The sequence below is a fragment of the Cottoperca gobio genome, chromosome 7 (assembly GCF_900634415.1).
Source record: "Cottoperca gobio chromosome 7, fCotGob3.1, whole genome shotgun sequence".
Taxonomy (NCBI): Eukaryota; Metazoa; Chordata; class Actinopteri; order Perciformes; family Bovichtidae; genus Cottoperca; species Cottoperca gobio.
Genome location: NC_041361.1, coordinates 7425084 through 7451033, shown reverse-complemented (window position 1 = coordinate 7451033; position 25950 = coordinate 7425084). Strand labels below are relative to the sequence as shown.

Sequence of the window (25950 nt, the reverse complement as noted above, 5' to 3'; positions counted from 1 at the left end):
AGAAGATTTGGCAGCAACTAGATTAAAATACTTGGCGATGGTTGATTTGAGGAATTTCATCCCTGACCCTTTTTCGTCAGGAACGAGCGCCGTTACGTCGGAAGAGCAGCACGAGCCGGTATTGCAGCGAGTTCATTAGGCAGAAACCCCAATATTAATGTGATCGATATCGATAATAATAACGCGAGAGTTTGCAAGTTGCCTCAAGACTGTAGTTGCAACTGTCAAAGGTGGAGTGGATACGCGCATGACCCAACACACATTACTGTAATACTGTACACGGCCGCCGAGATAATATCCGTATAAAAAAACGAAATAATCCCGAGGTAAGGAACCGAGGAGTGTACCAAAACCGACTGGGGTTTGGCGTTTCTGCTCATTTTCCTTCGCTTCGTTTTCTTTTACTCTAACCAAGTGTTTTGCCGCCGTCGAAATTACTGCACTAAATATATTTTTGTGCCTCCCTTTAGCTCCAGCCAGCGCAAGGATTTTTTTTACTCCTCCTTCGTAATAAAGTCGCCATTTTGCTTCACTGCCTATATAAACCATCCCGTATTCTATTATTTTTCCTCAAGGAGTCGAGGACCTACCTATCTTTCCTGGCTATTTCTAATATTTCTGGAGTGTTTAACGAGAAGACAGGGGTTGAAGAAGTGCCTCGTGGTATAGCCTACATATTAATGCAGGGAAGGAGGGGGGGCAACGCAATTGGAAACTGGGAATTAGGTGAAAGTATCCTGGATTTCTTTTCATGTACAGACTAAATTGTATTTTCTCTTCTCCTGCACTACTCCTGTATTTCTTCCACCTCGTCGTCGTCCGCAGAGTGGGGGGACAGGACGACGGTGACGACTGTCCACTTCAATTCAGGCTCCCAACCTCAGTCTGACCGGTCGTTGACGAACAGCAGGTGTGATTGCCATGTAACATAACATTGGTGGAAAAACGCCCACTTCGGTGTCTGTCTCCTGACCCCCTCCTCCCTCACGTGGGTGACCCGGGGCCACCCGGCCCCTAGTGCTGGGTGACTGCCCGACAGTTCAGGTAGGTGTGGCCGACAAGAGAGTGGAGCACTCTTTTTTTCTTAACAAAATAGGCAACACTGTAACCTTGTTGTAGTTGACACATGCACAGCATGGCAGTGTGCCACGTGCGGAGCTAAAATACTTATTTCCAGGTTGGTTTGTCAGCAGATTGTGTGAGAAAATGTGAGTGGGTGTCACCAGGTTTTGTTGTGTCTAGCTAAATGTATGGTTATGTAGGACTGTCGTTTACTTGTAGAAATAATCTTTTATGAAAACACCAGCTGCAATGTTATTTCGAAAACATTGCTGAAGAAATGCCAGAGCAAATCTAGAAAGTGTTATTTTCTAAATAATTTTATAGGAAAGCTCAATTTGTAACAGGAAACAAAAATGTGCAGTCTACAAAGAGTACAGAGGTCACTATTGATACTCACAATTAAAATATTACCAGCATATAACTTCAGCATTGATAATTAAGCAGTGTATTGCTGTGTCTTATTGCTGTGTTTACTATAAGTAGTTAAATGCTCTTGTGTAGTTCTCTTACACGCTGACACATCATGCAGAAACAGGAAGGTGTCTAGTGTCGGTGTGAGCAATATTTCTGCAACTTGCACCATGCAGCAAGCTCACCATCTCGTATAAAGTCAAATGTCATAAAAATGTCATATAAAGTCTAATTCAACTTATAACAAACTGAGCTTATTGACACTCTGACAGATGAGCCATCATCACTCAATGTACAGAGAGCATGTAAACGGACACTGAGTGGCCCCCACCGAGTGACCCTTTGTGTGCTGTTGTAATTCATTAGGAGAGTGACATGAATGTGTGCTAAGAGAAAGCATGCTGGATCATAATCAGTCCCACTTAGAATAATTAGTGATTGTCAGCCTTCATCCATTACACTGTCCCATGCTGGTAGGGAATGAGGGTTCAGTACACAAAGCCCCAAACAGACATGTACTGTAGGGTTACTATGGATGATGGTGGTATGACGTTTATAATGGAGTCGTAGACTATGCTTTGTAATCTATCTCGCAGTCAACAAATGCAGACTAGCTCTCACCTAAAGCAAAAATAACTTTGCTGCTGACCATGTGACCTGATAAAGAGATGCATCACTTTGTACCTCTGTACCCCCCCCCCCCCCTTCCATCTCTCCCTTTGACTCACCTTTTGTCTAATGGGCAGAGCATGGAGTTAGTGTGTAAGTGAGAGTATTGATTTTAAAATGAAACATGGAAGGTCACACCCTCATTACCACTGCAGATGGTGTGTGCGCCTCTCCTCAGATAACCCTCAGTGCAATAGCACCGGTTGTAGAACGAGGGGACGGCATCATCACAGTGGACATTGCTAATAATGTTTAGACAAGGGGACTAAGAGTCAGAAAACATCCAAATATCGCCTCTAGCTATTAATCTATATCGTGTGTTTTTGTACCCCCTCAACTACCATTGCAGGCATGGAGAGCCCAAGTGGCCCCAGGCTTGGGAAGCTGTCCTCATCAGGGCCGCCAAGGGGCCGGACCCCCAAGCATGGACATCCCCATGAGCCTGTCAGAACCACGGCAGGCCCCGAAAACAACAACAAACACAGTGAGTGATGAGCTGCCGCACTTTGTTAAATGAAAACAGTGTGTGACTTTAGATTTATGCAGCGTTTCACTGATTGTTTTAAATCCGGGAACGAGGAGTGCTTTGACTTTGTGTGACCCAGGTTTGCTCCAGGATGAATTCCATGTGGCGATGCATAAAGAATAGCTTTCGTTTGCATACAACATGACATACTTACACACAAGTGACGGTTGCAATTGTGTTCTTTCTAATGTGTCTCTATATTCCAGTGGCTTTCAATTTGCAGGACTTTTGTAATTGTTTTGTATCTTATAATAGCACTAAGCTGGCTGTTCAGAGCTTCAGTTTTGTTTCTCGAGGATTTGATCAACATACAACACATTGAACTGTCTTGTGTTGCTTTTTTGAATGGGTTATATTTGACTAAGAATCAATGGATCCCGAGCCTCAATGTAATTTTACCCCTCTCGCCACATAAGGGCCTGGAAACTACAATTAACTTTTTCCTCAGACTGCCTTACAGTGAGAAAACCAAACAAACAAGTATTGCCAAACACTGACATTAGTGAAACCCTAAGCCATCTGGATGGAGATGGAAGATTTTGGAAAGAGAGCCAGGCGGGGGAATTATGTTTCAATCCAATAACCAAAAGATCATCATGACTTTGTTAATAAAGTCAGGCAGAGTTGGAAAACTGGAGCTGTTCTAATATGACCCAGTTGTTTCGGTTGCTACAAAATAGCCCCTCATTCCTAGACACACACAGCACCAGCATTAGACTAGACAATTTGTTTTCTTTCCACGTTAATATTCAGCCCTGTAGGCTGGATGTGCGTGCCTGTGTGTGTGTGCCTGCTTGCTGTGGACAATGATACAAAGCTTATTTTGCGAGACAGAACTTAGAGGGCGAGGAAAGCATTGGACAGTTGCTTTCTCACAAAGTGGTGAAGCCATTTATTAAACTATTTTAATGATGTGTTTGTTATCTGCTTAGTCTTTTGATAGTTAGCAGTGTAGCACATGCTCACAGCATGCTCTTCAACTTTTTATTGTATACAGGCTGCCGGCTGATGTGCTGTTTTTGCTCCTAAATAATTGATTGTAGCAGAACACAGTGTATGTGAATGACAGGTTTTCACTGCAGCCTCTCAGAGTGTTATGTTTTATAGATTTTAACACTTTATTACTCAATAAACAAGAAGTGTTTATAAATCAATCAGTGCAAAGTTGCTGATCGTTTTGAGACTGAAGGCTAGAAATGAGAGAAGAACACTTGGCTGAGGTTCACTAATGAGTACCTCTGACGATTGTGTGCACGTGCGTGTGCATGTGTGTGTGTGTGAGTGTGAGTGTGCTCAGATTATGCTTTCACAGGTAATGGTCCTGGTCTTTACGGGACTTTTTCTGGTAACTTAAGACTCTACCGTTTGTGGTACTCTGTTTCATTTTCTTTTTCCACGGTTGATCTGCTTTGACTCTCATTAAAGTAGAGCAAAACTACCGCTGCACTAATTATATCACTGTTATTGATAGTGCACGTCTGTTCTAAGGAAAGCTTCCAGCACAATTTTGATTGAACAAGATAGACATCTACACTCCATGTTGTGGTTGAAGAATTGTCTCGTACCTGGAACATTACCAGTGGTTTCCCTAGCCTTTGGAGAGGCTTAGTTGGTAACATTGCCAGTGGAATGAGTTTTATGTGATTATGAGGTTTGAAGATTCTCTAAGAACATCCAGCAACCTTTAGGGTAAACACAAGACCACTGGAACACATGCAAGGACCTTGTGTAACAGCAGGAAGTGATTCTGACACAAAGCATAAGAAACACATGAGGAATGTTACATTCTTATCTAAGAATTAGCTCGATTATAGTGGCATTTGTATTCCCTAAGCACCAAACCATAACAGCTGTGTGTTATGATTCACTCAGAGGTAGTTGAGGCTAAAGCAAAGAGAAGATTCATGGGTTTTGATGGGACTTTCTGTTGCTCAAGCAAAACGTCTAAATGTCAGACATCTTTTAAAACATGGCCTCCTTTTCTTATTACTCTTCAGTGTCTGTCTTGAGCTTTCTGTCGCTAATGATGAGGAGAAAAGCTACAGTGATAATCATATTGAGCCTGGAGCTAGCGTGTCTGTCCCAGGGGGACTGTGAGTCTCGGTATGGGGAAACAAAGGCTTCAATATCTAAGGCTCCCTGTGAAGGTTTTTCAGTGCTCAGTCTATGTCCATTGTACACAGTTTGCTCTTCAGATAATCAGGTACCGCATCATCTGCCCTCTTCCTGCTTTTCATTCCATGTCCGTGGAAAGTTTGGACCTTGTTGTATAATCACTTCTCATGCTGATCGATAAATGTCCTTGTCGGAAACTTTGCATGATGTAACAATGAAGAAATCCTGTATGGCTGGAATGTTTTTTTTTGTGCTTTCTTGAAATCCCTCTGATTTTATACATGGAAACAAAGACTGCTGCAAATCGGGTTTGTGTGCTTTCCTAGAGTGGTGCGGTTGAGCTGTCACCTTGCCACACCAGACAACTTGCAGGAAAGGATGTGGTCCTTGAGGGTGACTTGCTCTCCCTTTGTCTCTCTCTTTTCTTTCTTGCTCTCACATTCTTTTCACATTAACATCCTATTAGAGCCCTAGTTTTGTCACTTCTTTCTCCACCAGCGGTCTAAGCTGTTAAACAACCAACAGTGAAAGTATTTGGACAGAACTAATGCTGTTCTGCCAAACGTTTCAACAAGCCCTGAAATTAGGCTCCTTTCTGCAAACATTATTGCAGGCAAAAATGAGTGGAGTCTAGGCTTGTATGTGTGTGTGTGTGTGTGTGTGTGTGTGTGTGTGTGTGTGTGTGTGTGTGTGTGAGTGTCTGACCACCCTCCTTCTTTGCTAGAGAGTGGTGCAGTACCCTACCTGAACCCAGGACAACATTTTTCCATTGAGCACGGGGTAAGGGGAGACGGGTGCTCTAGAGTTGGGAAGAGCTGTCTTTATCAGTATGACGAAGGTCTGAATAGGTTTATATGCTTGTGACTATGTCTGGATGTTAACTGTGCTAGTTCATGCTGTTTTTGTTTGTATTTACATGTCTGTGTGCATGTGCACAGCCATCAGTCTTCTCCAATGACAGTACACTACCCTAACTGTAGGACCTTCATTTCATGCCCACAGACGCCATCAGCTGACCCTGCATATTTTTGCTGCAGCAGTAATCTCTCGCTCTCTATCTATCTATTGCTTTCACACACTTTGTTGTCCCATTCTCCGTGCATAACTTTTCACTCCTTTTCATTTCCTCCTTCCTCAAACTCCTCATCTTTCTCTTGTCTCACTTATTAGGGAGTATTATCAGCAGCAGTGAGTCCCCGGGCCTTCAGCCTCACTATCCCTGCCACCTTCCATTCCATCCCCGCATGCACTCTACTCGCGTCTCCTATTTCTTATATTTTGTAGTTCTCGCCTGCAGATGCTTTGAGTCTCAGAAATTGGTGAAATACCAAAAGATGAAATCGATAAAGAGCTGTAGATTGGAGAATGTTTGTTTTGGGATGAAATTGAATTATGGTGCTTTTCTCAGCCTGATGCTGCATCTGGTTTTGAGGAGAGTCCTTTGTCATCTTTGTCACACCTTTATTTGGCAGGCTTGAGGGTGGCAGATGAGAAGGAGTACAGGGAAATGGGAGAGAAGAGAGATTGAGTTGGTGAGTCATTGTCCATAAGGAGGGCACAACAAACAGTCTGCAGCAGGCATGTCTGGCTCATATATACTATATGCGCTGTTGTATAAACACATGCCTTTTCTCAGTGTGTATAGCACAACAGGCCTCAGTGCATACATGGCAAATTCCACCATGACCCATGTATATTTTTCTAATTTTCTGTCCAGTCGGTCTTACATTTAAGAAAGTTCTTTCGCTTCGCTGTCAGTTCACCTGTCGGCATCATCCTCCAGGAATTCACTGGCCGCATGTGTGGCCAGTCATCCGAAGCTGTTGTGATTGGATGTCACTAAACATACTATTGGCCATGGGCCAAATGGGCATCAGGTAATAGATTAGGTTTCCAATAATATGAAGCATGCAGCTGATGTGGAAGGCTGTAAAATCAATGCCGGTCTGAAGAGGCTGTCGAGGTACTGTGAGTCACCAGATCATGTAGCAGTAGCAGGAATCTCGAGCACAGGCTCTTTTCTTTGATTTGGCTGCTTTAAGTGTGGTTTAGTGGTGCTAGTAAACTAAGTCTACCACAGGTCTGTGTGGTGATTCCTGGACTCTACGCAAAGTGATTCCCTAGAGAGTAGTTCAGACCACTGAGGACACTGAACATTGTTTTTCCTTCGGGCTCTCACACATAGACTGGGCACTAATTACCAGTCATTTAGTGAGAAGATCTGTGGCTCCAAGTCTGCTTATCATTAAGTCATAAAGTCGTACAAACCTTGAAAAGGAGTTAAACTATGAATAAATGATGCCCTGAACAAATAGATATGTCAAAGCCACGTAGATGTAGAATTGTAAAATTCACAACTTTGATACACCTAATAGTAGAAAGCATAATTAATGCTGGTATTATTCTTCATTCATGTTATAATATATCAATCATTTAGTCAACACTGTATGTGTGTTGATCTCTTCTGAACACATGGCATCTATTGCATGTCTGTCCGCACTGGAAGAAGGATATGTCCTCTGTTGCGCTTCCTGAAAAATACATAAAGAAAAGACATTTACATAATGTTTTAGTGCAAAGAGGAATGACTAGATGTGATTTCAGTTTGACTTTAAATCAGGAAATATATCTATTAAAGACATACCTAGGAAATCTGTTGTCCATTATGTCTAGCCCCAAAGTTTAACCCTTTGTGTTATCATCTAACTCACAGAACCACTAAATATCATAGAAAGTAATATGATGCAAGCGGCTCATATTTTCTTCTTCACAATCAGATCCCAGCAGATATATAACTATACTATATACTATATACTATACTATATACTATATACTATATACTATATACTGTAGGAGGTCTAATGGCAAAAAAAAGATTTTTTGTATTTTGCAGCATTTTCAGAAAAAGTACAAAAATATATAAATAAAATATAAATATAAATGAGCTAATTAGTGTAAACATGTTTGTGTGTGTGTTGCATATCAGTGTAAGAGATAAGCATACATACACATTCATAAAAATACAGAAAGTGAAAGAGAGAGAGAGAGAGAGGGAGGGAGGGAGGAAGAAATCAAAGACAGAGAGCGAGAGCCTGACTCACTGAGAGAGTCTGGTTTTCTTTCAGTTAGGCAGTGTCTGCGTTGCAAGGCTGTTCTGCTGCTGCTGCTGCTCCTCCTCTCTTCTTCTTCCTCTTCTGCCTCTTCTTCCTCTTCTTCTTACTCACTGTCTGGAATCAGGCGAAGGGAATTATGGGGACGTCTTCAAAGAGAGGTGCGTATAGGATGGGAAGGTACTTTGTACTGTGTGTGTGTGTGTGTGTGTGTGTGTGTGTGTGTGTGTGTGTGTGTGTGTGTGTTAATAAGAGAGTTTGAGGACATTAGAGATGAAAAATAACATGTAGGGAAATAGGAAGTACGGGGAGATGTGTGTGAAAGTGCTGATGTGCCACTAAACAGAGAAGGTTTGAGAGAGGAGAAAGTTGTGAAGAACTAAGTCAAAACTCAATGGATAAACTTTAAAGTGAAAAAGTACAAACGGCCGTAAGGTCCAGTGGTTGAATTCACCGTAAACCAGGATCGCTTACACATTACGGAGACGGTTACACTCTGCCAGTGTGTTTATCCTGCACTGTGTGTTCAGGTGTATCAATTTCTCCATCTATTGTCTGTTGAGATTGAGGAAGTAGTGATACTGTGTCCTCTTTCCATGAAGTTGTGTCAGTGGTGAGTGGTGTTTGTATTTGTGTGTGTTGTCTTTCTCTGAACTACAGTATGTCTAAACCCTACTGTGCAGACACAGACAAAGGCTCCTGTGTGAGAGTTTGTCGAGGAAAACAAATGACTGTTCTTTTGTGTGCGCACCCGCGTGTGTGTGTGTGGTTAATGTGTGCACCCGTGCACTCAGGGGGAGCTGTTGCAGGCGTAGCTAGGAGAACTCAGAGGTTATTTGAGATCATTAGGCAGCTGCCAGCACTCCTGGGTCCTGACTCCTTCTCTTCTCTTCTCTTCTCTTCTCTTCTCTGCTGTCAGGGTTAACCAGTGTGGAGCAACAGTTGCTGACAGCTGGGAGCGAGTCATACTCTGACATTAGTTGAACAGCTGTTTTATCCCCGAGGCCTGAGCCTGAGAACCGGGGTTTAGATTTGACACAATGGGCCTGCTTTGTTTCATACCAAGACAATGGTTGTGATTGCTGAGCACCAGAGTGTGCTCCCCATAGTCAAGCAAGCAAAGCAAAGTAAAAGATACTGAACACATTTTATCGTGTTCACATATTTCCCCCCAGGAAAGGTTGTATATTTCATTTTTACAGTTAAGTTTGCACCCGCACGTGCGCAACCTTGGCTTGTGTGTGCACGTGCCTATTTGTATCGTAGCCCCCGTCATGTGGGACTAATTGTTCTGCTTGCTCGAAAGAGGCCTCTGATAGTGGTAACTAAGACAAGTGGATCTTATTCCCATAGCAACAAGAACATATCTTTCCCAAGAGCAGAATTCATTAATTATGCCTTTCTTTTACAAGACCTTTATTTTCTAAGACAGGAATTAGAATGCATGCTCAATTTCCTCCTCAGCACAAGAGCTGCACCGCCGACTGCATCACCTCCCCAGCTGCTACCCAGACAGCTAATAGAGAAATGCTTTGTCGCCTTGAGAATGTTAATACACTCATATCTATGCACACACATCACACTCACACAAACTGGTAATGGTGTTGTGTACTTGTGTTTTGTGTGTGCTTGTGTGTTTGCAGTTTGCGCTTTTATGAATGTGTCTGCACCTTGTGTCATGAACTATTCCCAAACACAGCCAGCAAGGCTGCGCTACTTCTCATTCAATCTTATTCAGCCTTGCCTTATTTTCTTTCCACCTTATTATTGTGAGTCTGAAGTAAAAGATTACATATAATCCGTCAATCTGCGCTTGTGCCTGCGCTCGAGTTAGAAACAAAAAGAAGACAAATGAGGGAAAATGAGAGCTGACATTGTGTAATAAAACAGAGGGGAATGAGAAGGGGAGGTCATGGCAGGTAAGGCCTGGATAGTATTTGTATACACATTAACATCACTGACAGAGATATGTTTGGGCTGGAAGGCTATCGTTTCGCAGAATCTAGCTCTTTTGTATAAGCAACGATGGCAGGAAGTCAGTTCATTTATTTGATGAGAAATCCTCCAACCATTTTTATAATCCTGGTAGGCACACAGATTGCTCTGATCCAATTTGGGATCCGCACACAAATGAGCTGCAGGAGGCATGTGTGCATCCTGTCGCTGCTTGTCAATGAGTTTGCAGGAGAAGAAAGCAGTCACAATGTCTTGTACCTCCGCATGGGAAAGTGAAGCCGATTCAAACGTTAATCTATGCAATACCATTGCTGCATTCCACTTCACAACAAAGGACTATCATATCTACTTCAAGCAGTTTCCCTTTGACGTTTTCTAGATCTAATATGACTGAATAGGCTCTAGCAGCTGTCTCCTGCGTGCCTTGTTTCTGCTGCCGCTCTCCGGTCTTGCCAGATCAATGCAGGGGAGTTGAGAGCACATGTAAAGATATATTATTCTGAAGAGCAGAGTACAGGCTCAGCTTCTACCTGCAGCACTGTCATTCAGTATTCTGCTTGGTCAGAAGAAGAAGTCATCTGCCTCTGCAATTCTCTCCTCTCTTCCTCAGCATCCCCCTCCTCCCTTTTCAACCCCCCCCCCCCCCCGTTACCCCCACTCCCTCTTCTTCCACATGCATACACTCGTCCTCAGGTCTCTCCACCTTCCCTCCTTCTCTCAAGTAGTACTGTATAGAGGAAATAGAGATCAGAGGTCTAATTGTAGCAGAGAAGAGAGCAGTAATGAGCCAGTGCACCGCCTCCGAAGTTTACATGGAGAAAGATTGGGGAGGGTGTGTGGAGGAAAAGGAAGGGAAAGTGAGTAAGCTAGACATGAGGGGAGAAAAGAGGGAAGCAGCAGTATAAGGGATGGAGTGAGGGAGCAGAGAGAGAGAGAGAGAGAGAGAGCTGAGGCAGTCGGCCTGCTGTGTGCTGTGTCAGAGGTTCACGCAGGCGCTAGAGATTTATAGCTGATCTATGTGGCTGAACAGAAAGGCTTTTACACACACTGCCCTCTCTCCCTCTCTGTCCCACACACACACTCTCTCTCTCTTCCTCTGTTTACATGACAATCATACACATTTCAACACTTATCAATATTCAAACCCATCACAATAGCTTTATAAATATGTTTTCGTCATGTGGTCCATATTTAGTTTGAACATGTGAGTGGATTCAGGGAATCTGGAGGTTTGAAAAAGGTATTTTACTGAAGTTGGGTATTTTGTGTAGCTCCGTCAAAAGTAAAGAAAACATATTTAGAAGTTCTAATATCATATCATTAATGTCCTTGCCATGAATGTGAAGCAGTGGCAGTACTCCGCGCTAACTCAAAATGGTTTTCTCTCTCATTTTTACCAGGTCCAGTGTGTGATGAGCCAGCAGAGGGGAAGAGGAAAGGTCGCCCTAAAGCAGAAGTGCAGGAGCTGAGAAGCATCCCTGTGAGTATCTCTCTTTGAACGGAGTGGGTGTTTGAAGTGGGCATCATATTTCCTGCACAGAGTAGGCAGCTCTCCATGAATATGCAAGATATACAGTACAGTATAGCGATAATCCTTGCATGTATTGAACTCTCTCTTCCTCACCCCTGAGCAGGCCCATATGATAGTACAATGGAAGGAAGAGTTTAAGCGCCGCTCCAGGGTTAAGTGTCCGTGTTCAGGCTGCTGGTTAGAGTTTCCCAGCATCTATGGCGTCAAGTACCACTATCAACGCTGCCAGGGGGTGAGTCACTAACCTCTGTTCTTTCCTGTTATGCGGCTATTTCTACCTTATGCTTGAGAGTAGTCTTTAACAGTGGATCACAGTAAAGATATTGAAGAAACGCATCAAAGGAAGGATCATCGCCGTCTGTGATAAATTATCTGTAAAGTTAAATCAAGGTTTAAACTTCCAGATAATTTGTAACGCTCACCTCAAATATTTAGTAATTATTGACCATACATGGCTGTTTCAAGAACCTGTGATTAGTCCGCTGAATGCTTCCAGAAACAGCTACCCACTGTCATTTTATTTTGCGTAGGGAGGGAGCTCACTCTAAATCCCCTCTCCTGATGTCTGTGTTTGTACTAGGCCACCGTAGCCGAGAAGCTGAGTCATGGCTGTCCCTACTGTGAGGCAGTGTTTGCCACAAAGGTGCGCCTGCAGAAGCACAAGCTGTGGAACCACCCAGACAGGGTTAGTATGGAGCCCAAGGACGAGCAGACTAAGCTTCAAAAGACCCCTGTCAAGTCCAACACCAAGAAAAGGTGACTGGGATTTAGTGCTCAAATTCCCACCCACTCTGACCCACATAATGGTGTTAGTTAGTAACGTCATAATGCTGACTGCCCAAAACTGTCCTCCCTCGGTCTGTGAATTCAGGCCCATGGAGAACAGTCCCCCCTCTCCGATGTTCTTCAAAGTGAAAAAGACCCACGAGGTGTCCACGCCCTCTCAGAATGGGGAGCTGTCCCACCAGAAGAGTGAGAGGAAACAGCACAGCCACAGCCAGCCTTCACCGCAGACTCACCAGTCGCAGCCAGTCCAGCCTCAGTCCCAGCAGTCCCACAGCACGTCGTCTGATGCGGAGGGCAGTGAAAGTGATGGGGACAGCCTTCCCCCTTCTTTCCCTGACGAAGACCCAGAGCGAATGAGACACAGTAAGATTACAACATATATTTTGTACCGTACCCCATGCTCTCATTGGATGCTTGTATGTTGTTTGACCATTCCTTGCTCTGTGTTTTTCTTTTGAGCTAGGACGGAAGCAGAAAACGCCTAAGAAATTCACTGGAGAGCAGCCTTCTATATCTGGAACATTTGGATTGAAAGGTAAATACCAAAGGTTTCTCTCACCTCACCCAGTTGTTGACAGTAAATACACAAATGAACACTTGTCCGTAACAATCAAACAGCCGTGTGCAGTAATCTCCCGTGGGTGTAATATTAATAAGTGAATAAACAAACTTTGCGAAGAAGAGATTGTTACTATCAGCCGGCTGATTCATCATTGATTACTGACAATACAGCAGCAGGCCACAGGTTGATGATTCCCTGAATAATGGAAACCATGGGAGGAGATTTGTACCACTGCTTGAATAAAGGTATCAGGATCGTGGGTTGTGGGCTCGTTCAAAAGAACTTAACATCGTATGATTGGCTCTGTGAGTGATTATGAATGCTCCCTACTGCTGCTGATCAATGGTGCTGGTCTTTTAACAGTGCTTATACCTCTACTGTAGAGGTGTTTCATACCCGACTAAATGAATCAGTGACTCACACACCTCGCTCTTTCTGGCTCATTCATATGCTGAAAACGTTCAATGACTTATATAGTATACACACGGCTATAAACTACTTATCTTCACTTATCAAACAATCGCTCTCCTGCTCCCTTTCAATCCACCTGTCACTGTTTCAATCCAACCTTCTTTTCTCCATTTCTACCTCTTTTTTTATTTTTTTTATATCCAGTATCAACTTTCTTTTTATTAGCAATTTTCTTGTTCAGCATTGTCCTTCATCTGTCCCTCGCTGTATCTCTCACTTTACCTTGAATACATTAAACGAGAGTATTAATTACTACCACGACTGTGTGTGTGTGTGTGTGTGTGTGTGTGTGTGTGTGTGTGTGTGTGTGTGTGTGTGTGTGTGTGCGTGTCTTGTAGGTATGACTAAGGTGGAGGAGAAGCTGAAGGCCGGCCGTGCAAAGAGGTCAGAGGGGAGTGGGTTCAGTGAGGAGCCCCAGAGAAGACCTACTTCAAGTCAGTCGTCCAAGAAAGATCCTGCTACAACCAGTTCTGGTGAACAACTAAATGATTGTCAATCCCCCCCCAATAGAAATGTAGAGCTCTACATCTTGGTGTCTTTTGAAATGTTACCAGTGATGCCGGTGCAAATATCAGAATTTGGTCGTTGCAAATCAGTCAATTATGAATGATGTCATGTTGTCTTGCTTTTCTTAGGCCTAAATAAGTTAAACATCACAACATTGTGATAAAGGACTTAAACAAACCAATCAATTAATCAATTAATCAATCATTTAGTATAGAAGATGACAGAATATAGTGAAAGACGTCCCCCACAATTTCCTCGAGCCCAATGTAATGTCTTTAAATTATTTTTGTTCTTTGTCTAACCAACAGTCCAGACCTGAAAGATAGGAAATTATAATGATGCAAAACAGAGAACAACAACAAATCAGAATTGGGACCAATGAATGTTTGAATTTATTAAATCAGTTCAATTCTACATTTTCACATCAAAATTGTTCCTGATAATATTTCTGCCAACTAAGCGATTAATCGACTAATTGTTACAGCCTTATGTTTGTTAAGTAAATGACTGATATAGATATAATATACAGTGACTGATTATGATTACAAAATAAACCTTTGTTTAAGTTTGGGGTTCGGAAATCGCCGCCCAAAGAGATCATTTTACATCACTACACATTATCACATGCTAACACAAGCATAGAAGTAAACTTTAAGGTAAGGAAACATGAATACAAAGTACACCAATGGAAAAGTTATCCCTAATACTGTTTCTATATGCTTCGAAGGTGCTGACACCCAATGGCAGCGAGCAATCCACGAGCGAGGTGAAGTGGTGTGTCCCACCTGCTCCATCGTCACCAGGAAAACAATCCACGGCCTCAAGAAACACATGGAGATTTGCCAGAAGGTCAGTGGGCGAAGCAGCTGTCCATCAGACTGGGAGTTGTTATAACTTCTTAGATCCGGATCCTGTGTAACATGTGACACTATGCAATACACTACAATGTGTTAATCTGAATGGAGATCTACGGCGGTCAATTTGCACAACGCCTCAGTGGAATCCATATATTATATCAGTAACAAACAGTTTACATATCGTCATACCTTCTGTGAACCACAATTGTTATTAAACGTGTTTTTTCTTATGAGTATGAAATAAAGCTCTCTCAACCCAAAACTGTAATTTCCACGTTGACTGCAGCGTTAGTACATACCCCTCCCTGAGGTCTTGTGCAGAGTCTAGGGAGCCTTTACAGTCATCATATTAATTGGAAAGCTGTATAAATAACATCAGGCAGTATCTCAGTACAGTAATATCAACCAGTTTTCTCATGTAATATCCTTTAAGTGAAGCACGGAAGAAGTTCATCCAAGTACATTATATTGAGTTTTCCCCAAGACAAAGCAGCTGGAGTGGTGCAGTAGCCTCGAGGCCCTCAGAGAGACGTGTTCCAACAGCCTTTTTAATGGCACCTTGGCCCAATGGCCCGTGTGACTCTATTAAAGTGACAGTCTGCCATAAAGCAAAGACAGAATCACCACATTACCGCTGGGTCAGTCACCATCAAAACACCTCTGTCTCCAAATCAATACTGAGGCGAGGGGAGTTATCTACGAAAAGGAACACTTTGTGTTAAATTGGCTTTTCCGGTTCCCAAAGTTGCCTGATGTGCCCTTTGTCTTTTGTTTTCACCAACATTGCACACTAATAACAAACATCTATTAGGTTACAGATGAATTGTTGCTATATTGATAGATCCAATAAAGAGCATTGCCTGTAATATTGAGTTACTTGTTGGTTTCCTTTCATTAAAAAGTTATTTTATCCTCTGTTTGGCCTTTAACCCCTGCAGCTCCAGGATGCCCTGAAGTGCCAGCAGTGCCACAAACAGTTCAGGTCCAAGGCAGGCCTCAACTACCACACCATGGCTGAACACAGCACCAAGGTACATGTCATTCCTGAAGCTTGCTTTAGACCAGAGGTATTCAATTAATATTCAAAAAGGTCCAGCGAGTAAAGTTTCCTCCCTGCAAGGGTCCGAAACTCTAAATTGCGTCCCATAGCCTGTATTATCAAATGAAATCAACAAAGTACATTTCCATTTCAACAACATTCTCTGTCAACTTCAAAGTTGACTTACAGCTGAAGGTTGTGGTGCAAACAGTGGAAACGCTCTGTCGCCGGACAGTAGCAGGGTTCATGCTGCGTTGCTTCATGCTGACATTTCTCTCACATCTCTATTATGCTTTTGTTTTCTCTAGCAAACTGTCTACAATCGATTTGATTGGCTCAATTGAGTGAAGCTAATGCACTATAAACTGGATTAGCTGCGCCCACGGTTTATAGCCGCGAACGTCGGAAAAAAGCACTCGGTGAAGATTTTTATTTATTCTCATTAAATGATCTGAAATTGGTCTCAGGTCCAGAGAGACTGTGGTGCGCCATTTTGTAATGCCTGCTCTAGACTTTCTTTTTGACTTGATCTTTGCCCCTTAATTCATCACTCAGTAGTCCAGATGGGTAAACTTTGGGGGACTCAGAGAGCTAATGTTTCACCACTGTCACACTGCCCTACTAAAGTTGTTAGTTATTAGACACCACACCAAAGAACTACACTAATTCAGGAAGCGGTCAGACTTACACTTGTGACTCTAAGTGTGGAAATCCACCATACGCTACTGCTAGTGTCAGCTTTCACTGTTTGGTACGGGGTGTCCTGCTTGTAGACATCATATACCATATAAGTATGCATCCACAGTTGACAAAAAACATATTTTTCCCATGAGATATATGAAATGTATCTGTTGCATATTCATCGTCAGCTGCGAAGCCCCTCTGTGAAATTCTGATTTTAGGGTTTTGTAAACAACATTCAAACTGGGGATGGTGATTGTCCTTGAAGTGCTTTCTTTCTGCAGCTGTCTTAACTCTGACAGCAGAGAGCTTCATTAAGATATTATCACGACGCTCCTGCATTAGAGCAATGGTGCTGCTATGAAGTTTGTTCAATTATTCAACACTTGCCTTTTTTTTTTTTATTAAGTACCATGAAAGATTAATGAATGTACGTGCAGCAAACCTTGTAGCATATGTGTTTGTGTTTTTGTGCGGGCACACTTTTTATTAGTATATGCGCACATGCATGTATATATGTGTGTGTGTTTGTGTGTGTTTGTGTGTGTGTGAGGGGCTTTGTCTGTGCATGTTTGTCGGTTTAATCGTGATGATAGATGACCATCTGTGCCATCTGTGTCGGCCGAGTTAAACGCTTTGATACCGTCGTTTGTCTGATTTGACCTTATTGCCGGCATCCCCAGTCCAGCAGAGCAGAAGATAAGCAGTCAGTGTGTTTAAACTAAGCTGCTCGAAGGTTCCATCAGGTGCTCGTCCTCAACAAACGGCAACACTTTTCTGCAACATTTTTCACATTAGATCATTAAAACATTTGTGACAAGCTGTGCCGTCTGTGATTGTACTCTAGACTCAAGTGTCTGCTGAATAAAAAGAGGCTTTTATCATTAGCGGGTTTGACTTGTGTTGACTTGTTTCTTTTTTCTATTTACAAAAAAACAGGAGAAAGCAGTAAATTCATAAATCCAAGACCAGAAGGAATCAGAATCATAGAAACTTAAAACATACCCTTAGACTTTTTAGCATTTCGGTAGAATTAATAACTTTGTTGTTCAGTAAGAAATACTACGATGTGTGTGTATGGAGTTAACCGCACCGTCATGCTATTTATTATTGTTTATATATTGTTGTAATGTGTTTGGGCTCATATATTCGAGCAAGCATTCCTATTTTTTCTTCGTGTGGAGACTTATGCTAGGTTTATTTCTTTGTGTCCTCAGTACACAGCAAGTGACAGGCTTGTTGATCTGAGGACATATTATACACACAATGTGTCGTTTATGTAAATACACAGAAATATTATTTTCTTCCAGTGTTCCTCTGAGTTGGTACAGTATATTTATTTAGGTATATAAATGTGTTTATATACTGGGAACTGCAAAAGAAAGTATTGTATTGATTTATTTTGCTCCTTATTATAGTTTGTTTTGTTAGTTTTTATCTCTGTTAATGTTGTTGGCTGTATTACAGATTGTGTTGAATCTCTTTTTTAAACCATTTCTTTGTAGCAGTTTGTACTTCAGTCTTGTTTAAGTGGTGCGATCAAGTTTGATTTGATTTGGCGTCTGCACTAACCCTGGGTCCAGTGAGTTGTCAGTGTGGTCACGCGGCACAGCCCAAGTGCAGTGTGTGGAAACACAGAGGGGACAGGGGTCACCTACTGAGTTTGACCTTGATGTTGCTGTCGCTGCTGTGATACTGCCTCCTCTTCTCTCACTCTGTCTCTGATGGAGGCATTAAGAATACATGCTGATGTAGTTTCATGTACTCTTCTCCAGCCAGTGTAAATCAATGGCTGAGCTGGTGTCTGTTCTCTAACCTGCAGACGTGAGCTTTATTTATTTGAAGTATTTGAAGTACTCTGGCAGTATCTCCTCTCCGTCTTACCTTTCCAGAAAGCTAAGGTTGTGTCTCAGTCATCTCAGTTCTTTCTGTGTGTGTTAACACAAGTGAAAACACATGAAGTCCGCTCCCCTGGGACTCCTCAGTAAGTCCAGACTCTCTCCACTCCCGATTTCTTCTCCCTGGCAGCCGTGCCATCTGGTGTTCTGGTGTTGGCTGGGGTTTGGCACCAGCCAACACTCGAGTGAAAATATGAGTTTGACAGTTGTCACAAACATTCCTTGAGTAACAGCCTCACCATGAAACCATTTAATGATCCTGTCACAGTGTGAACACCCCGAGATGGAAAACACATTTTCATCATAATCTTTTAAAGTCGGAGGGGGGGAGGGGTTGTGGTGCAGCACACTTATGCGACGCCATGTTTGTTCCCCCTCAGCCCTCGGGGAGCGAAGGCCAGACGACTGACGAGCATGAGGAAAGAGAAAGACTGCGCCGAGTGCTCAAACAGATGGGACGAATCAAGTGTCCTAGTGAGGTATGCACTCCGTCTTTCTTCCGGTGTCCCTTTCTCTTTTCCTTTCTCTCATGTGTCCTTCATTTCCATTTGTCCAACTTTTCTGTCTTTCATGTCACATTTTCCTCTCTCCTCGTCTGCCAGTTTCAATTTATTTCTCTCTTTTCCTCAGGCTCTTCTTTTTTGTGTGCCTCCTCTTACCTCTCTCCCTGCTTTTTCCTTTATGCCTTGTTCTTGACATGTTGCCCAAAACCACATCAACACTCTGCTTCCCATTACTCACACTAGAGTGCAAAAGACAGAGAGAGGAAGAGAAAGAGCTGCAAAAAATAGACTCTCTACTGTGACATGTCCTCACACTGAAAAATGAGCAGCTTCCTGCTGTTTTCCCTGTCTTTTTAACAGTAACAACAAAATAATGACGTATTGCAGTAACATCGTTCCATTACAGTAAACCTACATGTTGTTCCACTTACACAGTTTCCCGCTCACTTTAATGTGTGTTTTCATTCTGTCTTCTTTCTGTCACTGGTCTCACACAATCACACAAACATTATGTGTGTAAACTCACGCACACGTATACAGGGCTGTTCAGCTCACTTCTCCAGCCTGATGGGCTACCAGTACCACCAGAAACGTTGTGGAAGCGAGTTCTCTGACGATGAGAAGCCTGTGTTTCTGTGCCAGCACTGTGGAAAAACCTACCGCTCCAAGGCTGGCAGAGACTACCATGTGCGTACCGAACACTCCCCAACTATCACCACCGCCATGACAGCCACCACCAACAATAACAACAAAGACATTATCACTGACACCAACAACAACACCGGCAAAGAGAGGGTAAGATCATCTTGGCAGACAGTAATCATTATAGGAGGACATGCCATTTTTCCCACTGTTTAGAAGCTATTTTTCACTACATCTTTCAGTAATAGCTAGCCAAAGCTTACCCACATTATCCACTCAAAGAAGTGTCTTACTGCTCCCCCAGGTCTCTTTGGAGTCTCCATCATTAGGCCAGAAGGAGCAAAGCCAGCCTGAGAAAGCACCATCCGGCCAGCCCAAGGAGAAGGAGAGAGAAGCCAGGGACAAGGACAGGGAAAAGGAGAAGGAGAGGGAGCGAGTCACAGAAAAAGTAGCACAGACTGTGAGCCAGGGAGATGACTTTGAACGGACCCCGAGTGGCAGAGTGAGGCGCCGGTCAGCGCAGGTGGCAGTGTTCCACCTGCAGGAGATAGCAGAGGATGAGCTGGCCAAAGACTGGGGCACCAAGCGCCGCATCAAGGATGACCTGGTGCCTGATAGCAAGAGGGTGAGGACGGAGAGGGGATGCATTACGCACACATGTAAACATGAACATAGTAGACATAACGTATGCGTAGTCACCTCACACACATGCAAATGTACGGACATGGGGCAGCAATGCAACAATGGATTAAGTGGTAAACAAGACAGCAGATAAATATGTCCCCCTGTCTCTCTTTTTAGACGTGTACTTTTAAAGTGTAACATTGCAAGGAATACTGATATAGATGTCGTCTTTTGTGTGTAGTTAAACTATACCCGTCCCGGCCTCCCCAACTTCAGCCAAGACCTATTAGAAACCTGGAAGAACCAAGTCAAGGAGAAGGGCTTCATCTGCTGCACCAATGAAGTAAGAACATCCACTGGTTTACAGTAGTGTGTCACCATATATAAATATTTTAAATAAATAAAACATTGATTCAGAATCGTGTCTTAATATTGAGCGGTTTATAATAATTAGGCTGTTGATTTCAACTTTTGAGTGAGTTTGCTTTATTTCTGTTTTGTCTCAGAACTGTGAAGCTGTCTATTCCAGTGTATCAGGACTAAAAGCCCACCTTGCCAACTGCAGCCAGGTATAAACACTCACCTGAAGCAAAGCCACCAACCTTATGGCATTTGCCTCTGTATATACTGTAGTACAAATAAGAATACACACACACACATGGAATTATGTGGTTGAAAAATTATTATTATTCATTATTAACACGTAATAGCAATACAACCTAAAAAGTATGAGAAAATTGTTATCCACATCATTGCATTTATATATATATATATATATATATATATATATATATATATATATATATTTAGATATATATTTAATTATATTAATTTTAGTGTTAATGATAGTGGCTGCAGATTCATCAAACATGTTTTCTTATAGACATTGTTTTGAACTAAATAACATGTATAATTGTGTGTGTGTGTGTGTGTGTGTGTGTGTGTGTGTGTGTGTGTGTTGCAGGGTGGTGGAGAACTGGGAAAGTACACTTGTCTGATCTGCCAGAAGGAGTTTAGCTCAGAGAGCGGTGTGAAGTACCACATCAGCAAGACACACTCACAGGTTGGTCAGTCTCAGTGTAACCTCTATATTATTTAGTGTTACTTAAATTACTCTCTCAAAGGCAGCATTTTTTAAATTTCACTTAACATACAGTAAAGTAACAGTTGCAGAAGTGTGTTTATAGATCTTGTGATAACAAGGTGTTACTGTATGCCTTTATAGCGGGATATATATGCCTATAAATACTTAACTTGTTTATATAGAGCTTGTTGGCACATCACAGTGATGTTGTTCCCTCAAATACAGTAACAATATTTATTAATAATAATAATAATAATAATAATCTCTGAATAATGTCCCCTTAGGGAAAGTTTTCCAGTCTGTTGTTATTTTTCTTGATTAACACACACATGCATCAAATGTGGGCATATGTCAGAATGACAGGTGCTTATGTCTTAAATATTATCTGAGTTTACAACTTGAAAAGAAAAAGAAAGAAACACAATATAAAAGCTTGGTTGTTTGCACCACTGAATACAGTAAGAAACACAGTTATATACATGCTCTTGACAGTGTGTTTATCGCTTTAGAACTGGTTTCGTGCAGCAGTCAGTCAAGTGGTCTCAAGTACCAAGAGTAAAGCGCCGGAGAACAATGGGATCCAAGCAGAGGTGAGGAACGGTGCCACCACTGGTAAGAAGAGAGGCCGCAAGCCCAAAGAGCGCCCCCCTGTGGTTGCGCCTCTCCAAACAAAAACTGAAGCACCTACCATTACTCAAAACTTAACCCCTGCTGTGACTCATTCACAGTCCCCCTCCCTGCTCCCCGACCCCACGGACAGTGCTAATTCAGGCCAAAACAGACAGCCCATCCCCTCCACCGCCAGACGAAGCAAACCCTAAAGGCCGTCATTGTCAGAGTAGCTCTGCTTTTGTCGACCCAGGAGCCAGAGAGGAGTCTTACTGTAAATGTTGTGCCAGGAAACTAAGACCTTTCTAACTCCACAAGGACTTGGCACTGAGAAGCAAGTTAAATCAACCCTTAAGAACTAAAACATTTAGTACAGACTTTTTGAAATCCCAGAGTAAATGTGTCTACTGTTATAAACAGTACTCATGTAACAGTAGTGTTTTATTTCTCCATTCCACTTTTGTCTTCTTTTCAAGGCACACATTTCGGTTTCTGTACTCACAGCAGGGGTGTCAGTAGTAATCAAAGATAACATCCTGACTTCTACATGGTTAGCATTTTTCTAAACAGAGGTAGTATTCCAAACAAATGCAGAGCAATTCTCTCTACAATATTCATGTTGTGTTTGAGAGGTTTTAAAAAGGATATTCTATTAGCATGGTGAAGTCATTTAATGATAGCTAGTGTTTTCACATTTTTTTCCACAGATATACTGTACTGTGTACATAAACAATATCTATATCTATATATCTATATACTCAAAGCAATGATGCCTGACAAGTCCAATTGGATCATGAGCAGTCAGAATTTTTGCAGTGTGTGCTGTAGTGCAATGTTGTTTTTTGATTTTCTTTTTCTTTCATGTTTTTTTTTCTTGTTTTTTTTACGTTTCATGTTTCAAATAAGCAAATGTCATATAAGCTAAAAACGTTGGTCAGTTGTTAATCATATTCCACCCTGTTTTTTCTCACAGCTATGTGGCTATCACTTTAGTGACATTTATTTTTGTTTTTTCTGCATCACATGACGGTGAAAGGTATCTGCTTTGACGACCATAATTAGGTGTCAAAAGATCATTTCCACAGTTCTTTTACACTGAAGTTATTAAGCAGAATAACCCCAAAAAAGTGATTGTTTGAGATTTCCATCTGTAAGGTATAAGTTAATACTTAATATGGCATTGTTTAATTGATTTTAAACATAAAAAAACTTGAAGCATTCTGTCTAAAATAGGACTGGCAAAGCTAAATGTTGGACAGAAGAATTTTGTGTGAAGCTTGTTGCACCATTGCAGCACAATCAAATGATGTGACACCATTTTAAAGGAGGCCATATTTGGCTACTGCTTTAGCTTGAATCAAAGAGCTGAGGAGAGAATAAAAATATCTTTTATAGAGAGGTTGAGGGACATAATCTTTTATTAAACAGAAAAATTGCAAATGAAGATTCACTTATAATTATGTATATGAATTAATTCCTGGATGCTCAAAGTTATTGCCTTGCACTTTAACCCTTAACCCCTCTCTTGTATTTTTGCACTCCGGGAGTATTGAACCTAACCTAGTGGCTGTCAGGCACAGGAGCAGGAATATCTTACTCTGATGAAAAATGAAACTACAGAAAAACTAAATTTGTCTTCACATGGGTAATGAGCAGCATGGTTAACTCTTTCTAGATAGTATCTGTAATCCAACACGACCGTATAATTATGAGTCACCACACAAAGCCATAACAGGTCTGGTTGAATTGTAAGGCTGCTTTACCACTTAAAGTTAGTTTAGCTTCAGATTAAAAAAACAAAAAAAACATTATTAATAAATTACTTTTCAAATCTAAAATGTGTGCAATCAGAGAATATTTTCACTTTAACATGTTTAAAGTAGATACTTGAATCCACAGTTATATTAACAAATGAAACAAATAAAACATCCATAAATATTTGATTTATATCTGGAATTTAGGTCCATAGAAATAATAACTTGCTTGATAACAAAGTGACAAATAATAAATCTATTTTATATTCTCTTGTGTGTGTTACCCATATAGCAATCTGATAGCTTTGGATAAAGTTGTGATGTGGGGATATTCTGGTAAAATAACAAGGGTGCTTTACTTGCCACTCTACCTTAAGGACCTGAACTCAGTAAGTCCACGAATCCATCCTGCCATTTTCTCCTCACTGGCAAGTCTTTTTGCACCAACAAATGTCAACGTCATCATTTAAATCGAGCACTGATGTCAGCGGAACATTTTCAAGAAACAATGAATTTGAAATGTATGTGTCCCAGGTGTTGTCATCCCTACGCCGTGACCTTTTATATTGTAAAGCAAAGATTTGAGCTGAATTCCTCCATTATTAATCAACTGATGGAGTTTATTCAGGTGGGGATGATTATGCATGTGTCTGTCTCTGTTAATGGGATGGACCTTTATCTTCAATCCAGGTTCAACCGATGGAGAGGATAAGTTAGACAAGCACTGATTGGTCCTCGGACCTTTTCGATATGAGTTGTCCCGACCTTGTGTGTGTGCGCGTATGAGTGTGTGTGTGCGTGTGTGTGTGTGTAAAACAGTTAGCACCTTTGTAATGACTGGATGTCAGAAATGGTAACACTTTTCGTTGAGTGTTATGCTGTGGCACAGAATCAGTTCATCAGCTGCTTGTTACTCGTGTCATTAATAACGTCACATTGACTGTGTTTACCTGACAAGCTTTGGTGTTGCAATATGATAGTTAGGCACTGCTTTTAACAGTGGGTATTTTATATTTTATCACACCCTTTACTATCTGTCTTCCTATGATGTGGAAAACACATATCTATCCCGCAGTGTGAGCTAACTGCAACATCTTTAGAGAGTACAGCAATACACCATATTTAGCTGGTTTTGTTGGCTTGCTGATATTTTGATATTGATGTGTCTTCTCAAAATTGTATGGCTTTTTTCACTCCCCTACTTTTATTTGTTTGCTTTGAAAATGCTTTTTACATATTATGAAATCTAAAGAAAAAAAGGTTGAAAACATTTGTAGACCACAAAGAACATTGTAGGCCTATGTGTCGGCATACACTGTTATTTTATCCATTTTGATGATGCACATAAATTGAGCTTTTTCAGTACACAATGACAAACACATTGAGAGAGAGAGTCCTTTATTATTATTATTATCTATTCAATATGGGACAACAAGGCATATGTATGTGTGTTTGTTTCTGTATTTAGTGCACTTACTATACCATGAAATAGGCTTGAAATAGGAGTGTTGTTGGAGCTTTCTAGTTACCCTGACTGTGTGTGGTGTGACTTTTGTACCTGGGGAAACAGCAGGCTCAAGCGTCTTCCCTTTGTCAACAATGTTATTTCCAAAACCAAGGTTAATCCTTAGACATCCCCATAGACAGCCTGAGAATTTTACCCTTTTATTTGGACAACAGTGGTTCCTTTTGTATGCTACCTACTTCAAAAGCAGGAAATGGCATCAACGTCTGTTGTCAGGGCCATTGTGATGAAACTGTTGAGAGTTTTCAGAGATGATGTTGTAGCTCATAACTGGTTATGATATAAAGGTAACAGGTGAAATGAGACTAATGATGTATTAAAGATTTCCATATCTGAAATTAAGCTGTATAGATCCTAACATAGGAGGCATCAACACCTCCTTTGAGTCTGAACTGTTACAATTTTTCTCCCAAACTTGTTGTATTACCTGTGCATTAGTATCCCTCGACTGATTAATAAAAGTTTGTTGACTAAAATGGTGTCAAACTGTGTCTACTGTGTCAACTTTTAACTAAGTTTAGCTGCTGACTACAGCTGTTAGTGTTTACAATGGATGTATTAGATGTTTCTCACAGTGAACATTTTGACTAGTCAAACACAGGTAATAATACGTGTATATATTAAATTAATAAAGGCAGTACTCTTTTGTGCATGCTGGCCCACTCCCACACCTAAATGGAAGTTAATCATTGATTAAATAACACTTTGGGTGTTCCTGCTATCAAATGAACAATGGTTTTTGCTAAAATGTAATTATGTACATAATTTAATAAGTTAGCTCATAGTTAGGACTTAAGAAGGATTTTTCCCAATTTCATGAAAGTTGTAACTGACTTTTGATTAAGTGTAGCCTACAATATATCCATGTATGTAGTAAAATAATAATACAATGATAAAATTCAGAATTCAGATGTAAAATCTCGCCCGTTGCCAGCTTTGTAGAAAGGCGCTGTGTGATTAGTGATACTAGTGTAGCCTAAATATATATATCTTTAAAACGACCAAGCATGCTGCTGGCTGAAGATCAA

At 41.4% G+C, this 25950-nt stretch overlaps 1 protein-coding gene across 6 annotated transcripts; it reads left to right on the top strand.

Moving 5' to 3' along the window:
- znf512b (zinc finger protein 512B) lies at window positions 1–25398 on the top strand. 6 transcript variants are annotated; one of them, XM_029435658.1, is made up of 18 exons: window positions 6–118; window positions 826–1044; window positions 2492–2626; window positions 11250–11329; window positions 11484–11612; window positions 11961–12136; window positions 12252–12529; window positions 12630–12701; window positions 13538–13672; window positions 14434–14555; window positions 15502–15594; window positions 18562–18660; window positions 19225–19479; window positions 19631–19951; window positions 20192–20293; window positions 20457–20519; window positions 20915–21013; window positions 21544–25398. In XM_029435658.1, exons 3-18 carry the CDS (start codon window positions 2494–2496, stop codon window positions 21853–21855), a joined length of 2469 nt encoding a protein of 822 aa, XP_029291518.1. In that variant the 5' UTR covers window positions 6–118; window positions 826–1044; window positions 2492–2493; the 3' UTR covers window positions 21856–25398. The 6 variants fall into 6 exon arrangements, with proteins under 6 accessions (XP_029291519.1, XP_029291516.1, XP_029291521.1 ...); XM_029435657.1 differs by lacking the exon at window positions 6–118 and adding an exon at window positions 274–326; XM_029435659.1 differs by having other exon boundaries at window positions 1–1044; window positions 19327–19479.
- The last annotated feature ends 552 nt before the right edge of the window (window positions 25399–25950 follow it).

What these genes read in the sequence shown, in the direction of transcription:
- znf512b (XM_029435656.1), top strand. Translation starts at nt 2,494, where the DNA reads ATGGAGAGCCCAAGTGGCCCCAGGCTTGGGAAGCTGTCCTCATCAGGG. An exon ending in TCCTGCTACAACCAGTTCTG is followed by an intron (nt 13,673 to 14,433) that starts GTGAACAACTAA and finishes TATGCTTCGAAG; the next exon opens with GTGCTGACACCCAATGGCAG. An exon ending in GAATCAAGTGTCCTAGTGAG is followed by an intron (nt 18,661 to 19,224) that starts GTATGCACTCCG and finishes ACACGTATACAG; the next exon opens with GGCTGTTCAGCTCACTTCTC.